General features: G+C 41.8%; 1 protein-coding gene and 1 long non-coding RNA gene across 5 annotated transcripts in view; one reads left to right on the top strand and one right to left on the bottom strand.

Moving 5' to 3' along the window:
• Positions 1 to 10,275, bottom strand: part of preb (prolactin regulatory element binding) — a 25,852-nt gene extending 15,577 nt beyond the window's left edge. The window contains exons 1-4 of one of the 4 annotated variants that reach the window (XM_044206536.1): positions 10,113 to 10,272; positions 9,658 to 10,028; positions 4,611 to 4,800; positions 2,529 to 2,727 (exon numbers count right to left, since the gene is read on the bottom strand). In XM_044206536.1, coding sequence (XP_044062471.1) covers positions 2,529 to 2,727; positions 4,611 to 4,745 — 334 coding nt within the window. In that variant the 5' untranslated portion in view covers positions 4,746 to 4,800; positions 9,658 to 10,028; positions 10,113 to 10,272. Of the gene's footprint in view, positions 1 to 2,528; positions 2,728 to 4,106; positions 4,231 to 4,610; positions 4,801 to 9,657; positions 10,029 to 10,112 lie in introns of those variants that run through there. The other 3 variants (XM_044206535.1, XM_044206538.1, XM_044206539.1) reach the window with 3 other exon arrangements.
• LOC122880969 lies at positions 10,243 to 14,183 on the top strand. Its single transcript, XR_006379072.1, has 3 exons — positions 10,243 to 10,381; positions 12,094 to 13,418; positions 13,563 to 14,183. It is a non-coding gene; the product is annotated as an uncharacterized LOC122880969 (long non-coding RNA).

Below are 14,183 nucleotides of genomic sequence, written 5' to 3'. Positions count from 1 at the left end.
ATTCTGATGCCATGTGGCAAAAGGTTTTATGGTCAGATGAGACCAAGATAGAACTTTTTTAACTGTACTCCAAGCACTATGTTTGGCTAACCAAACACAGCACACCACCCAAAACACACCATGCCTGAGAAGAAGCATGATGGTGGAAACATTATGTTGTGGGGGTGTTTCTCTTCAGTGGGGACTAGGCAATTGGTGAGGATTGAAGGGAAAATGGATGCTGCCAAGTACATCCAAATTCTTTTTTTTTCAAAACATATTTTTATTAAACATTTTGCAAAGCAGAAAAAAACAATACACAGACACAATAAACTAACATAAGCTACAGGCAGCCAAACAAAACAACATCATCAACAACAACAAAAATAAAGCATATAGCGAGATTTTATGCTGCTGGTTATTTAAAGAGATTCCTTTTGCAGCTAGAGGATCCATAGCCAAGGCAAACAACAGTGGGCTCAAGAGGCAGCCCTGCCTAGTACCCTGTTCAATACTAATACTAAAATTACTAGACATGAGCCCAGTAGTAACTACAGCCAAGAGAGGTTAAGTGTACAAGATTTGAATCCATTTAATAAAGTCCTCCCCCAGTCCAAATTTATGAAGCATGGAAAAAAGGTAGGGCCATTCCAGCCGATCAAAAGCATTCTTGGCGTCAACCAAGGCCTCGGAGCTGTACATTGAGGAATGCTGAATAACAGTAGTAGTAGTTTTCTTACATTATGAGAACAATACCTTGCTCGTATGAAACCAGTCTGATCATTAATAATGATAGAAGCGAGGACATTTTCTAAATGTAAAGCCAGGACTTTTGCTAGAAGCTTCGAATCTAAATTTAAAACGGATATATTCTTGTATGAAGAGCATTCTTCTGGCAGTTTACACTTTTTTAGTACTAAGGAAATATTTGCCTCCATTAGAGATGGAGGAAGGCCTCCAGCCTCAAACGAGGATTGTAGCATTTCAGATAGTGGGTTGACTAGAATGGTGTTAAACTTTTTATAAAATTCTGCACTGAAACCATCAGGGCCCAGTGCAGTGTATTTCAATTCTAAGTTCGTCAGATGGGTTGGTCTGAAGTTCATGAAGTTCTAGCTCCAGTTTTCTTTGCTCCTTTCTACTGTTCTTTTTAAGCCCGGCAGTATAAGATATAATTAAATCACAGATGTAGGCTTTCACAGTCTCTCATAACAGACCGGGGGATACACCAGGAGTCTTATTTTCTTTAAAGAAATAATTTCGTTGTTCTTTTAGAAATTTTTCAAAATTAGGCTCATGATTCAGAAAAAGGGCTGTATCTCCAAGGTCTGTCCCGAAAATCAAAATTCAAGTTCCTAAAACCTATTAAAATGGGAGTGTGATCTGATATAATAATATCCCCAATACTACAGCGCTTTGTTACTTAATGAAATTTTAGGGGTCAGAACAAAGTCAATTCTACTGCTTGTTTTATGTACAGTTGAGTAATATGTGAATTCCTTATCATTAGGATGTAAGACGCGCCAAGCATCAACTAGGCCAAGTTTGCTGCAAGTATCTGAAATAACTTTGGCTCTTTTAGACACTGGGCTTTGCACTGGAGGAGATCTATCCATAACTGAAGAAAAGTAGCAATAAAGTCCCCAGCTGTCACAGTGCTGTCACCAATCCAATCAGCAAATTTAGAAAAAACATGGCAGACAAGCTTTGTGATACAAGCCCCTGGTCTAACATTTCAAACATCTTTGTTGTTCAATTTTTTTTCCTTCAGCGGTGGATCTCTGAAGGCTTCCCTGTGAAATGCAGATTGTCATACTGTTGTCTCCAAGTGAAAACACATTTAAATATCAAAAGAGAGAGAACTCCTCTCTTCAACCACCACTACAGTTAGATATTAACTTAATCCATTCAAAACTGGTTAGTGACAGCATATTTCAAAAAAATATGTTATTATGACTAAGAAAGGTGCACATGTATGTACTTACAATCAACAAATAAATCAGCCACACATCAAATAAGTGCAATATACAGATAGGGACAAATGAAAGGAAAAAGGTGAATAAAAAAGTGGAGGAACACATCAGGTGCTTCGGTGCAGCAGGGCTCACTGAGCGGTTTGGGGAGGATGAAAACGATGTGATTAAAATGCTGCAGTCTTTACAGTCACCAGATGTCAACCCAATTCACACCTGTGGAAGAGTTTGGACCAGTGTGTAAGACAACACACTCCACCACCATCTCCATCAGACCAGATGATATAATATAAACGTTCATCTTCAGATCTATGTAGTGATGTCTCTGATGCTATATGTCCTTGTGTTTCTCTCTACCTGCTGTACTCAGGTCTGTCTGATCTCAGTGAGACAAGCTGATTAAATAAAGGTTGTATATATAACTGAGGGAACATCTTGTGGAGGAGGTGTTCATCCCTGCAACAGAGTTCCTGGTGGCCTGACTCCATACTAACACACTTGATGTTGGTTTTTCCAGTAATTTGTCACCCATCTGTATGTAGCATATTTTGATGTCATTGTAGCAGTTAGCCTCACCATCTTTAGCAGGAGCTTTGCCTCCTCCTTTCTGTGTGCAGTGTTTAAACCTCATCAGACAGCAGGTCCCGTCCTGTCCTGCAGCAATCACACCATTACCTACAGCCATGTTCATGGTGGCGCGTGTGTCAGTATCATGACAGTGAAGGAGACTGGCACTGTACTGGTGTTCTCCAACCAGCTGTAGATCCAGGAAGTGCTGAAACACACATTCATGAGTCTGCTACTGCTCCTGGTTTACACACTTTCATAATCCCTGCAATTCAGGTTTCCATTCATACACTCAGATTAAAATGCCCTAGTGTTGAGTATTATTGAGTACTGAATATTACTTTTGCAATATACATTTATAATCATATTATACCCTCTCACACAACCAAATACAAAATGACAAGACCCAAGGTGTAGGCTGTGCAAAGAGGCCCCTGAGACAATCCAGCAGGGTGTAAGATGCTGGCAGGGAAACCATACATGGAGCGCCATAACCAAGTAGCTGGCATGGTGTACAGGAACATCTGCACTGAGTATGGACTGGAAACCCCGAGGTCAAAGTGGGAAACACCTCCAAAGGTGGTAGAGAATGACCGAGCCAAGATCCTGTGGGACTTCCAGATCCAGACTGACAGAATGGTAATGGCGAACCAGCCTGACATCGTGGTGGTGGACAAACAGCAGAGGAAAGCCGTTGTGGTTGACGTGGCGATACCAAGCAATGGCAACATCAGGAAAAAGGAACATGAGAAACTAGAGAAGTACCAAGGGCTCAGAGAAGAGCTGGAGAAGGCCTGGAAGGTGAAGGCAACAGTGGTGCCCGTGGTCATCGGAGCACTCGGGGCAGTGACCCCCAAACTGGAGGAGTGGCTACAGCAGATCCCTGGAAGAACACCAGACATCTCGGTCCAGAAGCTCCCAGGCCTCTGGTAGAGGACCCGAGCTCGAAGGATGAGACCACCCGCGGAGGGTGAAGGACAAAGTTGTTTTTATTTATTTATATATATATATATATATATATATATATATATATATATATATATATATATATATATATATATATATATATATATATATATATATATATATATATATATATATATATATATAGCATTAGTCCTCCAACCCAAGATGCGCGCAGAGAGGAGGCAAACGAAGAGACAGGAGGAGAGAGGAGTCGAGGCAGCAGGTATTTGACAAAATGAGACATCCTTGCTTCGGAGCAGTCATTTTAAAGCAACATCAATTAAATATGATGCGTGACACCTCTTTTATGCTCCTCTCTACTCTCGATGCATTTTAGGAATTGAGACAATGGTGCGCTGAGATCAATTTCCAGGTCACAGGCAGGAGGACGGAGGAGACACAAAAGAGAAATGAGAAGAGCGTTCTCTCTGTGTGTCTCTGCAGAGCATGTGCAAATGTCAGAAGACCACACGGAAGTGGTAGAGCGAGGGGAGACTGTCCACTAGTTAATCGATCGTGGATGCAGTTGTTCTCTCGGATGGAAAAAATGTAATTAAAAAAATGCTAAACTGGGTTGCCAAATATACTTTATCTATAAAGCACAAATAAAATCGCCCACACCTCGGCACAGCCCTGCAGGAAGGAGCCGCTTCAGCCTGACTGCTGCTCTCTGCTCTGCCTGTTTAGCTCAGCCCCGACCGTCTCCACACTTCGTTTTAGTGCTGTGCCAGAGCTGCAGATACATCTGTGACACAGACAGAGAGCAGAGAGAGACGGAGACAGCGATGTAACCTGCTCCCATTCTTATAGAGTCCCGCCCTCACAGCCTGCACGCTGTTATTGGCTGGGGGCTACACACCGCTGCCCAAAGGTTGACGCCCAGAAACGTACCGAACACAGCAAACTAATAAGAAACTAAGAACATACAAGCAGAGGGCAGCACTTCTAGTGGGTCATAAGTGAGGATTGAGAGGGATTATTTCTGTATGAGTCATTGTTTTTAGGAAAATCCTACTTATGCTGCTTTTAAGTTGCAGTGCATTGAGCTTTCAGGGCCACCATTATTATTAGTATTCTATTAAAACAACATTTTAACCATTAAAAACTCTTGATTCTAGTACTCACCACAGCATTCTTTATGCCTGTCTTGGAAGCCCCTCCTCCTCCTGCTGTGATGACTAGCCCTGTTTTAGGGTCAACTTTAATACAGTATAAGGGAAAGGGAGCTCTGTACAGATCTGGCACCTTTCTCTTCCCCATTGTTGTTGTGCAAGTCACTCACGCTTCTTCATAAAAGTGCTGCATTCAACCACACCTGTGGAGAACAGAGAGTGTTAGTTTATCTCTGACATCCTCTGTCCTCTATCTGCTGGGGGTGAGGTTGCGACACCCCTGGAACAGCTATGTTCAGGCGTGTCGCTTCAGGGCACGTGAGCAAGTTCAAACACATGGCCATCCAGTTGGATTGACACCACGTAAGGTGGATTCAGACTTGGTGCTTTTAGCAGACAGCGACTTGATGAGATGAATGTGATGAATGTAATGAATGCAAATCTAAACGTCTGAGTCAGCGACTAAGATGTTTGGCCAGGCCTACAACTGTTCATCATGTTTCATATCAGAATCAACTTTATGTATGTATACATACAAGGAATTTGACTCTGGTTTCAAGTTGCTCCCAGTGTGCTTACACAGAGTTCCAAGAACAATTTACAGAAAGATAGAAATAGACATACAGCTAAAAAACAAGGACAACAAAGCTGAATAAAGATAGGTAAAAGTAAACATAGAAATATTATATGCATACAAGTAGGTGATATGAGTGTATACATAAATATATATAAAAAGCAACAATGTCCAACAACATACAATGTCTATAAAGTGGTGTGAAAAAGTGTTTGGCCCCCTTCCTGATCTCTTTTTTTGCATGTTTGTCACACTTGTTGAAACACAATGTTTCAGATCATCAAACAAATTTAAACATTAGTCAAAGATAACACAAGTAAACACAAAATGCAGTTTTTAAATGAAGGTTGTTATTATTAAGGAACACAAAAACTAAACCTACATGGCCCTGTGTAAAACAGTGATTGCCCCCTAAACCTAAGAACTGGTTGGGCCACCCTTAGCAGCAACAACTGCAACCAAGCGTTAGCGATAACTTGCAATGAGTCTTTTACAGCGCTGTGGAGGAATTTCGGCCCACTCATAAAATAAAAAATAAATAAAATAAAACTTTGTTTTGATAAGTGCTCTATAAATAAAGTACAAAGTGCTTCACAACAAGAAAAATAAAATAACACAGTGAATGACGAAATATAAAGAAATAAAACACATGAAATACAGAAAAGCAATAAAATAAACAGTAAAATAAACAGCCAGTTCACGTAAAATCAGGATATGCTTTCAGATAAAAATGTGTTTTGAGACAAGATTTAAACGAAGACACTGACTCAGACAACCTAATTTCTTCGGGCAAGTTGTTCCAGAGCCTCGGGGCCCTGATAGCAAAAGCTCTCTACCCCTTAGTTTTCATCCTGGACTCAGGAACAGACAGGAGACCCCTGCCCGAAGAGCTCAAACTACGTGAAGGTTCATAAGGGATTACAAGGTCTAAAATATAATCTGGGGCCAGGCCATGAAGAGCCTTAAAAGTAATCAACAAGATCTTAAAATCAATCCTAAAACCAACAGGGAGCCAGTGTAAAGAGGCTAAAACAGGTGTTATGTGGTCATACTTCTTGGTCCTGGTTAACAGCCTAGCAGCTGAGTTTTGTACAGTCTGCAGTCGTGTCAGAGCTTTTTGATTAAGACAAGTGAACAGGCTGTTACAATAATCAAGGCGTGAGGAGATAAAAGCATGCACAACAGTTTCTGCATCACTAAGATTTAAAATAGATTGTATTTTAGCAATGTTTCTGAGGTGATAGAAACATGATTGGACAAGCTTAGTGATATGTTGCTCAAAACATAAATTGCTATCAAACAGGACACCAAGATTTCGTGCAACAGGCTTGATATGTTGTGACAGGTTACCAGTGGATGGCAGTATTTGTTTAGTGATGTGTTGGGGCCCAATAACAAGGATTTCAGTTTTATTTGAGTTGAGCTGAAGAAAATTTATCGACATCCAATTTTTTATGTCAGACAGGCAGTCCTGCAGAGAACTCAGCATACTAAGGTCAGTGGGCTTGACAGGGAGGTACAACTGTGTGTCATCCGCATAACAATGAAAAGAAATACCATGTCTGCGGATTACATCACCCAAGGGAAGCATGTATAAGGAGAACAATATTGGTCCCAGAATTGAACCTCATCTTTACAGAATTGTTGTAATTCAGCCACATTGAAGGGTTTTCAAGCATGAACTGCCCTTTTAATATCATGCCACAGCATCTCAATAGGATTCAGGTCAGGACTTTGACTAGGCCACTGCAAAGTCTTCATCAATAGGGAATTTTAAACTGAAAAGAGTATATTGCATATGAGTATTAACACAGAATATTGCACAATTATGTCAAATATTGCAGAAATGTTAATGATCAACGTCCAGTTTAATGACTTAGGGTCATACAGACTGACACTTAAGAGGGAGGAGTTAAAGAGTTTGATGGCCACAGGCAGGAATGACTTCCTGTGGCGCTCTGTGGTGCATTTTGGGGGAATGAGTCTTCCTCTGAAGGTACTCCTTTGTTTGACCAGCACGTCATGGAGCGGGTGGGAGACGCTGTCCAAGATGTTATGTAGTTTGGCCAGCATCCTCCTCTCTGACACCACTGCCAGAGAGTCCAGCTCCACCCCCACAATGTCACCAGCCTTACGGATCAGTTTGTTGAGTCTGTTAGCGTCCGCTACCCTCAGCCTGCTGCCCCAGCATGCAACAGCATTCAGGATAGCACTGGCCACCACAGACTCATAAAACATCTTCAGCATTGTCCGGCAGATGATGAAGAACCTCAGCCTCCTCAGAAAATAGAGGCGGCTCTGGCCCTTCCTGTAAAGAGCTTGAAAGTTCTTAGCCCAGTCCAGTTTATTGTCCATGTGTGGACAATAAACCCTGGATGGAAACCGGGGTCACTGGTGCCTTGGCCCTTCATAGGTCTACAACCAGCTCCTTAGACTTTGTCGCATTGAGCTGCAGTTATCTCATTGCACTTTTCCTATAGAGCAGGTCTAGACCGTACTCTTTATATTATTTACAGAGACCCAACAGACCCCACCATGAGCAAGCACTTGGTGACAGTGGCAAGAAAAATCTTCCTTTAAGAGGCAGAAATCTCAGGCAGAAAGGCGGGCGGCCATCCGCCGCTGTCTGTTGGTTATATTACTGTAAATTAATTGAAAAAAGACTATTTAATCGACCATGAAAATAAATAATCGTTACTTACGGCCCTAGTGTAGTGTGAAATACAAATAATACACAGGAGTTCATCATCACTGTTCTATTCTCCAATATTGATATAGTGGCTTGCAAAAGTACACAACACTAAGACTGCCCATGCCTCAAGAAACACCATCCCCACAGTGAAGAAAGGTGCTGTGCTTTTAATCAGCAGGGACTGGGAATCTTGTTAGAATTGAAGGTAGAATGGATGGAGCAAAATACAGGGAGATACTGCAAGAGAACCTACTTCAGTCCGCTAAAAAACTGAAGAAGTGGTTAAACAACAAAAAGGTGAATGTTCTGCAATGGCCAAAACAAATGCAGATGCTTCTGGTGCACTGGTACAATTAACATCCAATCATGCTGTGCGGCATGTATAAACATGCTGAGCAGGCCCAGTTTATTCTCATGTTAGATCAAGATGGCAGGAGCTTCAGTCACAACGACTGCTCAGCTGGCTGGTGTTTCAGCAGGAACAGTGAACATCTGCATTCAGATCTGTGGCAAAGACATCAGTAAAAATGGTTGGAAATTGTAGTCGACAGCGCACATTTGATGAGCGTGATGCTCGTGCATCAGTGCGATATGTAAGCAACTCTTCCTCAGGTGACTGAGAACGTCAATGCAGGATGTAGTCAGACAGTGTCAACAACAACAGTCTTTCGACAATCACATAGAGAGGGATATTATAGCAGGGTTGCAGTGCATAAACCCCTCATCACCGAGATGAATGCATATCTGAGAGTTTAGTGGTGCTACAAAATTGCTAAATCTGATTGGTTGATAGCGCAAGGCACCAGGCTCACGAATCTCAAATCAAGCTGTCGAACTAGGAAGCGCTGATCAAATATAAATCATACTTCATTATTCAAGACAGGGTGATGCACAATGAGCTGCGGTATCAAGGTCCCGCCCATACTCCCGGCCGACTCAGTCACGAGCTGGCCTCAGCTGTCAATCATGACGTGAAACTCCCATTTTATAGCATGAAATACCCAATTAGAACCCAACTTATCAGAAAAATTAACACTTGAACAAAACATCAGTATGTTAAACAACGACCTAAACTAACAGAAACCATCTTTGGGAAAAATTTATCTGACTTTTTAGTGTGGCTCATGTCCCATCCGCTAACATGGAGGGGCGGGGCTTATGACCCGTACTGCAGCCAGCCACCAGAGGGCGATCCAGATGTTCTGGCTTCACTTTTGGGGAGCTGTCATGCCGTCCATCTTTATATACAGTCTGTGGGTAAATATGAATGGTGACAGCTATGGATAAAACAAAACAAAACAATGTTTTCAACAGTAACGTAAGAAAACGTCACTGTTATATTGCTACCGCTAAGCGTAGCTAATGTGTCTATGACGATGTCAATAGTGTGTTGCAGGGATGACGTCTTTTTGTAGGCCAACCTGGAAGTTAGCATCGCCCTGGTTTCCTCGACAAAAAGCTAATGGGATTTTTCCATTGGATTTGGGATGTTTGCAGAAAATAAGCTCTGTAGCAACAAATGTTTATGACACTCACACGTTTTGTTCACCAAGATAATCTTCACAAATGAACTGCGCTTTTAGGATTTTTGAAGCGTAAATGCAATCGCCAGAAGTAAAAAGCTTGAAAATATTGAGTTTAGGATGAATAAATATTGTTAACTAACTCTGTAGCCTATTCTTCATTCCTTCTCTCTTCCTTTTATTTCGATCCGGAGGCTGCTTTACGATGACTGACAGGGCTAATAATGGCTGTTACGGGAATATCACGTATTCAAATTAAACGTTTACAAACCTCAATATTTTCAAGGACACTTCACTTGCAACTCTAATTCCATTTGCCATGGTGAGCACATTAATCTGACTCGCCATGAGCGATGGTGTTCAGTGTGCCTGGAATCCTCTTGGGAGACTATCTGGAGACCAACAGCAGATAACCGACTGCGCACATTAGGAAGAGTCGGTCAGTGATGTATTCTCTGAAGTGTGCTCTTTCATTCGTAGAGGAGTTTCTTCATCTAGTGTGCTTCTCCGTGCGTCTGCCACAGTCTGGCACCAAGCAGAGCGTCAGTGTTGGTATGGTGGAATGACCCTTCCGTCCTTTTTAGTTTCCGTGGCTTTAGGACTCATTCCTGCAACACTTTCTATTTCGTTCCGCTGTAAAAGCTACAGTGAACGCTACAGTTAGCACTACAGCCTGCTAGCCCGCTAACTTAGCTGTTGCCGATGATTTAATTAAAAGTCCCCTACCTGTTCAATTGGCCCGGTTTCTCCTCCGTTGTTATTTGATCAGATAGCTAAGTACTAAATCAGATGATTTCATAGTGAGCTGTGAATGGCGAAGAGAAAGAGCTCAGAGCTAGCGCGACTAAAGACAGCTCGACAGCCACTTCCCCACCTACACGTCAGCAGCGTAGCGTAGCGTACGCTGCGTTCTGACGTCACCACAAGAACGCCAAAGTTTTTAGTTCTTTTAACCACGTGATGAAATGATTCTTCCTTTAAGACTTCTGCAGAATGTAAGTATGTGGACTTTTCCTCAATAACACGTTTGCAAAGAAAACATGTCAGTATGGCTAAACCTAAGGAAAACCTCTCTAGCTTACCGTGTAGGCTATCATTGTATTATTACTGTTGTGGTATTATTCACCAGGTCCTCTAAGAAGTTCAACATTAATCAAGGTATTTTGGGACAAAAATGACATAGTTTCCTTTTCTAATCTACAGAACTCACAAGAATATATATTATCCAAGCCTCTCTAACACGTGCTTTACTGGATATATTTGGTGTAAATCTTACAAATAATTACTGTATCTTGCTAGTTTAACTATCAGTACAGAGATGACATTAAAAAATATTCCTGTGACATGGAGTCACACTTACTCTAACATTTCCAACTATATTTAACCTTTGAGCCTTAGTCTACAACAATATCAACTTCTTCTGAGTATGAGTTCCCCTAATTTCCATTTACAACCTCCCTAGACTCACCATCATGAAGCACTGCTTGTTCCTGATCTGTATTAGACAAATCAGCACAAAAACATTAAAGTCGAGGGTCGACAAGACAGTCACGTTATAATAGCGTGTGTTTCTGTTTGTTGTTAAGTTAGAACGCACCTTTGCCCATAGGCTTGGAGACAATCAGATCGCTGTTTTACAATAATGTTATACAGTGGCTTGCAGAAGTATTCAACCCCCTTAAAAGCTCTCAGATTTGTCTGAATTACAAATGATACATTGAGATTTAGTTCTGTGTAATATTTTATTTTAAAAGACTGGCCTGCAAAAAAAACAATTTTAAAGTGGCATTGTAAGTAAGTATTCAGCAGCCATGCTCTGGAAGCTCCAAGTTTACACAGGTGAGAAATATTTCCCTAACACAACTGGCTTACACTCGGCCCCCGCCCGTGAATCATTAAAGTAACCCCCTGAGTTTCTGTAGCATTGGTCGGACTGTGAGTCTGAAGGAAAGGTGTGAAAATGAAGACCAGGGAAGTTGGAGATAAAGTACTAGACAAATTAAGAAAAGGCTACAAAATATTATCCAAGAATTTGAATATGCCAGTGAGCACTACTGGATCAATAGTGAGGAAATGGAAAGTGCATCGTACCGCCCAGGCACTGCCTTGACAAGGCCGTCCCTCAAAACTCAGCGTCCGAGCAGGAAGGAGACTTCACTTTGAAGTGGAGTGAAGTTGCACCAGTCAACCATAAACCCGGCCTGTATGCGAGGGAGGCTGGAAAGAAGCCATTGCATGTTTTTTAATTTAATTTATTTCCTGGTGCTGCCATCTGATTTGATTATATGTCAGCACAAGCATGACGAAATATGACTTATTAATAAATAAATAAATAAGAGAAAAACCTGAAGAAAGTGTTGAGCTATTCTAGCATTTATCTCCTCAAACACAAACCTGTCCAATCTGTCAGATGTCAAATGAGCCAACACATAATCTGTCTCCACCATCAGTAGTTCTGGCCCCTCATAATAATTATAGTGCGGACTGCTCTCTGTAATCCATCTACCACGGGAACATCGGTAGGGAAATCCAGAGGTGAGTGAATTACTGATGCTGCATCCGCAAGCCGGGCAGTTGTCAGAGGACTACAGCACGTCAGAGGCAACGTGTTTCCCCAGACTGACGCTGACATGTTCCTGTTACGTCGTCTGATCTCTGAATACACACGCACACGATGAGGCAAGAGTGTGTCTCTGTGTTTTTGCAGTGTGACCTTGGCAGTCGGTTTGGGACACTGAAGCTGGGGAAATGTTTCCGGTCGATGGCCAACAATGCTGCTGACGATCAGAGGTTGCCCGCAGGGTTCCGGTGGAACGGTCGATGCAGGCCTACCAGCGCTGGGATGTCATGAAAGGAGCCGGTGGCAGACAGGTGCCATAGAGACACTCTAAGTGTTTTACAGCATCGTGCTGCCACACAACTGGAGAATTGACTCCGCCGGGAGAAACGTACAGAGCAATCAGTCTCACCTCGTCACTTTTTGGAAATACATTTTTGGTGATATAGTTTTTAGAAACTTGTGTCCAGAGCCGTGTTTTCCCAGTGTGACAATCTCAAGCAAAGACCGATGGCAGCCCAGGAAGTGGTGACTTTGTCCAATCGAATTCTTTTTTTCCATTTTAGCCACCCATCTGGCTTCATTTCACTGTTGCTTACAAGTGATTATATCAAGTAGGTTTTATTTTCTACAGGTTGAGGCACGATTCAGTTATGTGCTTCATGGTGGTTGTCAGTTTGCACCTGTTGAACTGTGGAGTCAGATCAGCCTCAGTAATAATGAAGCACACAGGATTCACTAATGGATTTTTATAGAAATGACTCTCTCCACAGAAATATTCTTCAGTGCACACAGAAACACTTATCGTCGTGTATACATGTAAAACAAATCCTCATATAAAAAGACTCCGTTCACAAATGTGTTTCTGATGCACACAAATATTTCTTGTTTTAAATAAATGTAATAGAAATACACACATATGTATTCAAAAGAATTTGCAATTTTCATCAAAAACATATTTGGATGTTGTTACATTTATATAGAAACTGGCTGTCATTTGTGAAAGTCACTGCATTTTTTTAAATAAACTTTATTGAAACAAGTGTACAACAAGTTCGAACATGTTGTGTATACAGCTTGAGTCTATAATCACAAGTACGCTGGGGGACTAAAGGTAATAAAAAATATAACAGAAATAATAAAAAGTTAAATAAACATCTTGTAAAGCTTACAATAGTTATATACGTTGTTAGCAGCTTTTTTGTTTGTACATTCAGAAATAGAAGAAGTGTATTGTTTGATATGGACATTGAGCTCTGAAAAGTTCGCCTTTTTTCTTAAAGATTTAGATTTATGAATACAGAATTTGGTCAGATTCACAAATGCATTTTTTTCAACAGGGAATTTTCTGTAGCCAATCAGATGGCTCCTTCTGCTTCAGCCAATCACGTAGATGGCAGAGACCTGGCCAGAGGCTTCACTGACTAAACCAAAGAGAGCCATAACAGCAGATAACCACTGCAGGCAGGCCAGGGGTATGAAGTGGGCGTGGTCGCCTCTCCCCAGTTAAATAATAACAATAATAGTATTATTAAGTAAAAAAACACAAGTTTCATTTCATTTTTAACTTTTAATTTATGATTTCACGCAAAGTCCCTTTTAAATGTCTTTTTATCCAGCTGGGAAGTGCCGTCGGCAGCACTGCAGTGAGCGCACAGCGTGTACGAACCAGTGCTGGGAGTGACGCTGAGGCGGAGACGGCTCGCGATCATTTCTAGTGACAAAAAGATGAAAGAGACACCTGTAAAACTGTTGGCAGGACACCTCAAACTGCAAACAAGGTCAACTATGACTCTTTCTATTATGAGTTTTTGATCCACAGAGGTTTTATATTTGTAAAACCTTCCTCGAGCCCAGAAAAGAGATTGTAAGAACCGTGACGTCATCACAATGTAAAGTCTATGGGCCGAACGGGAACTCGGCGGGCGGGGCCAGCGGGAGAAACACTACTGCGCATATTCAGTGGGCCGCATACCCCGGAAGTAAACCCGGACGCTAGAAAACGTTTTTGGCGTGTGCGCCAGGCGAGCAGTTCTCATCGGAATGAATGGGCGCCATCTTGGGGTCCGGGATCCAGTCCTAATAATACATCCATGGGTACCGCCCATCAGAGGCAGCGTTGGGGGGGGTCTCTCCCATCTACGTGATTGGCTGAAGCGGAAGGAGCCATCCGATTGGCTACAGATAATTCCCTGCTGAAAAAATGAATTGCATTTGTGAATCGAGCCATGTTTACTGCC

Source organism: Siniperca chuatsi, linkage group LG9 (genome assembly GCF_020085105.1).
Source record: "Siniperca chuatsi isolate FFG_IHB_CAS linkage group LG9, ASM2008510v1, whole genome shotgun sequence".
Taxonomy (NCBI): Eukaryota; Metazoa; Chordata; class Actinopteri; order Centrarchiformes; family Sinipercidae; genus Siniperca; species Siniperca chuatsi.
Note: the sequence above shows the minus strand (reverse complement) of the source record. Positions and strands in the feature narration are given on the sequence as shown.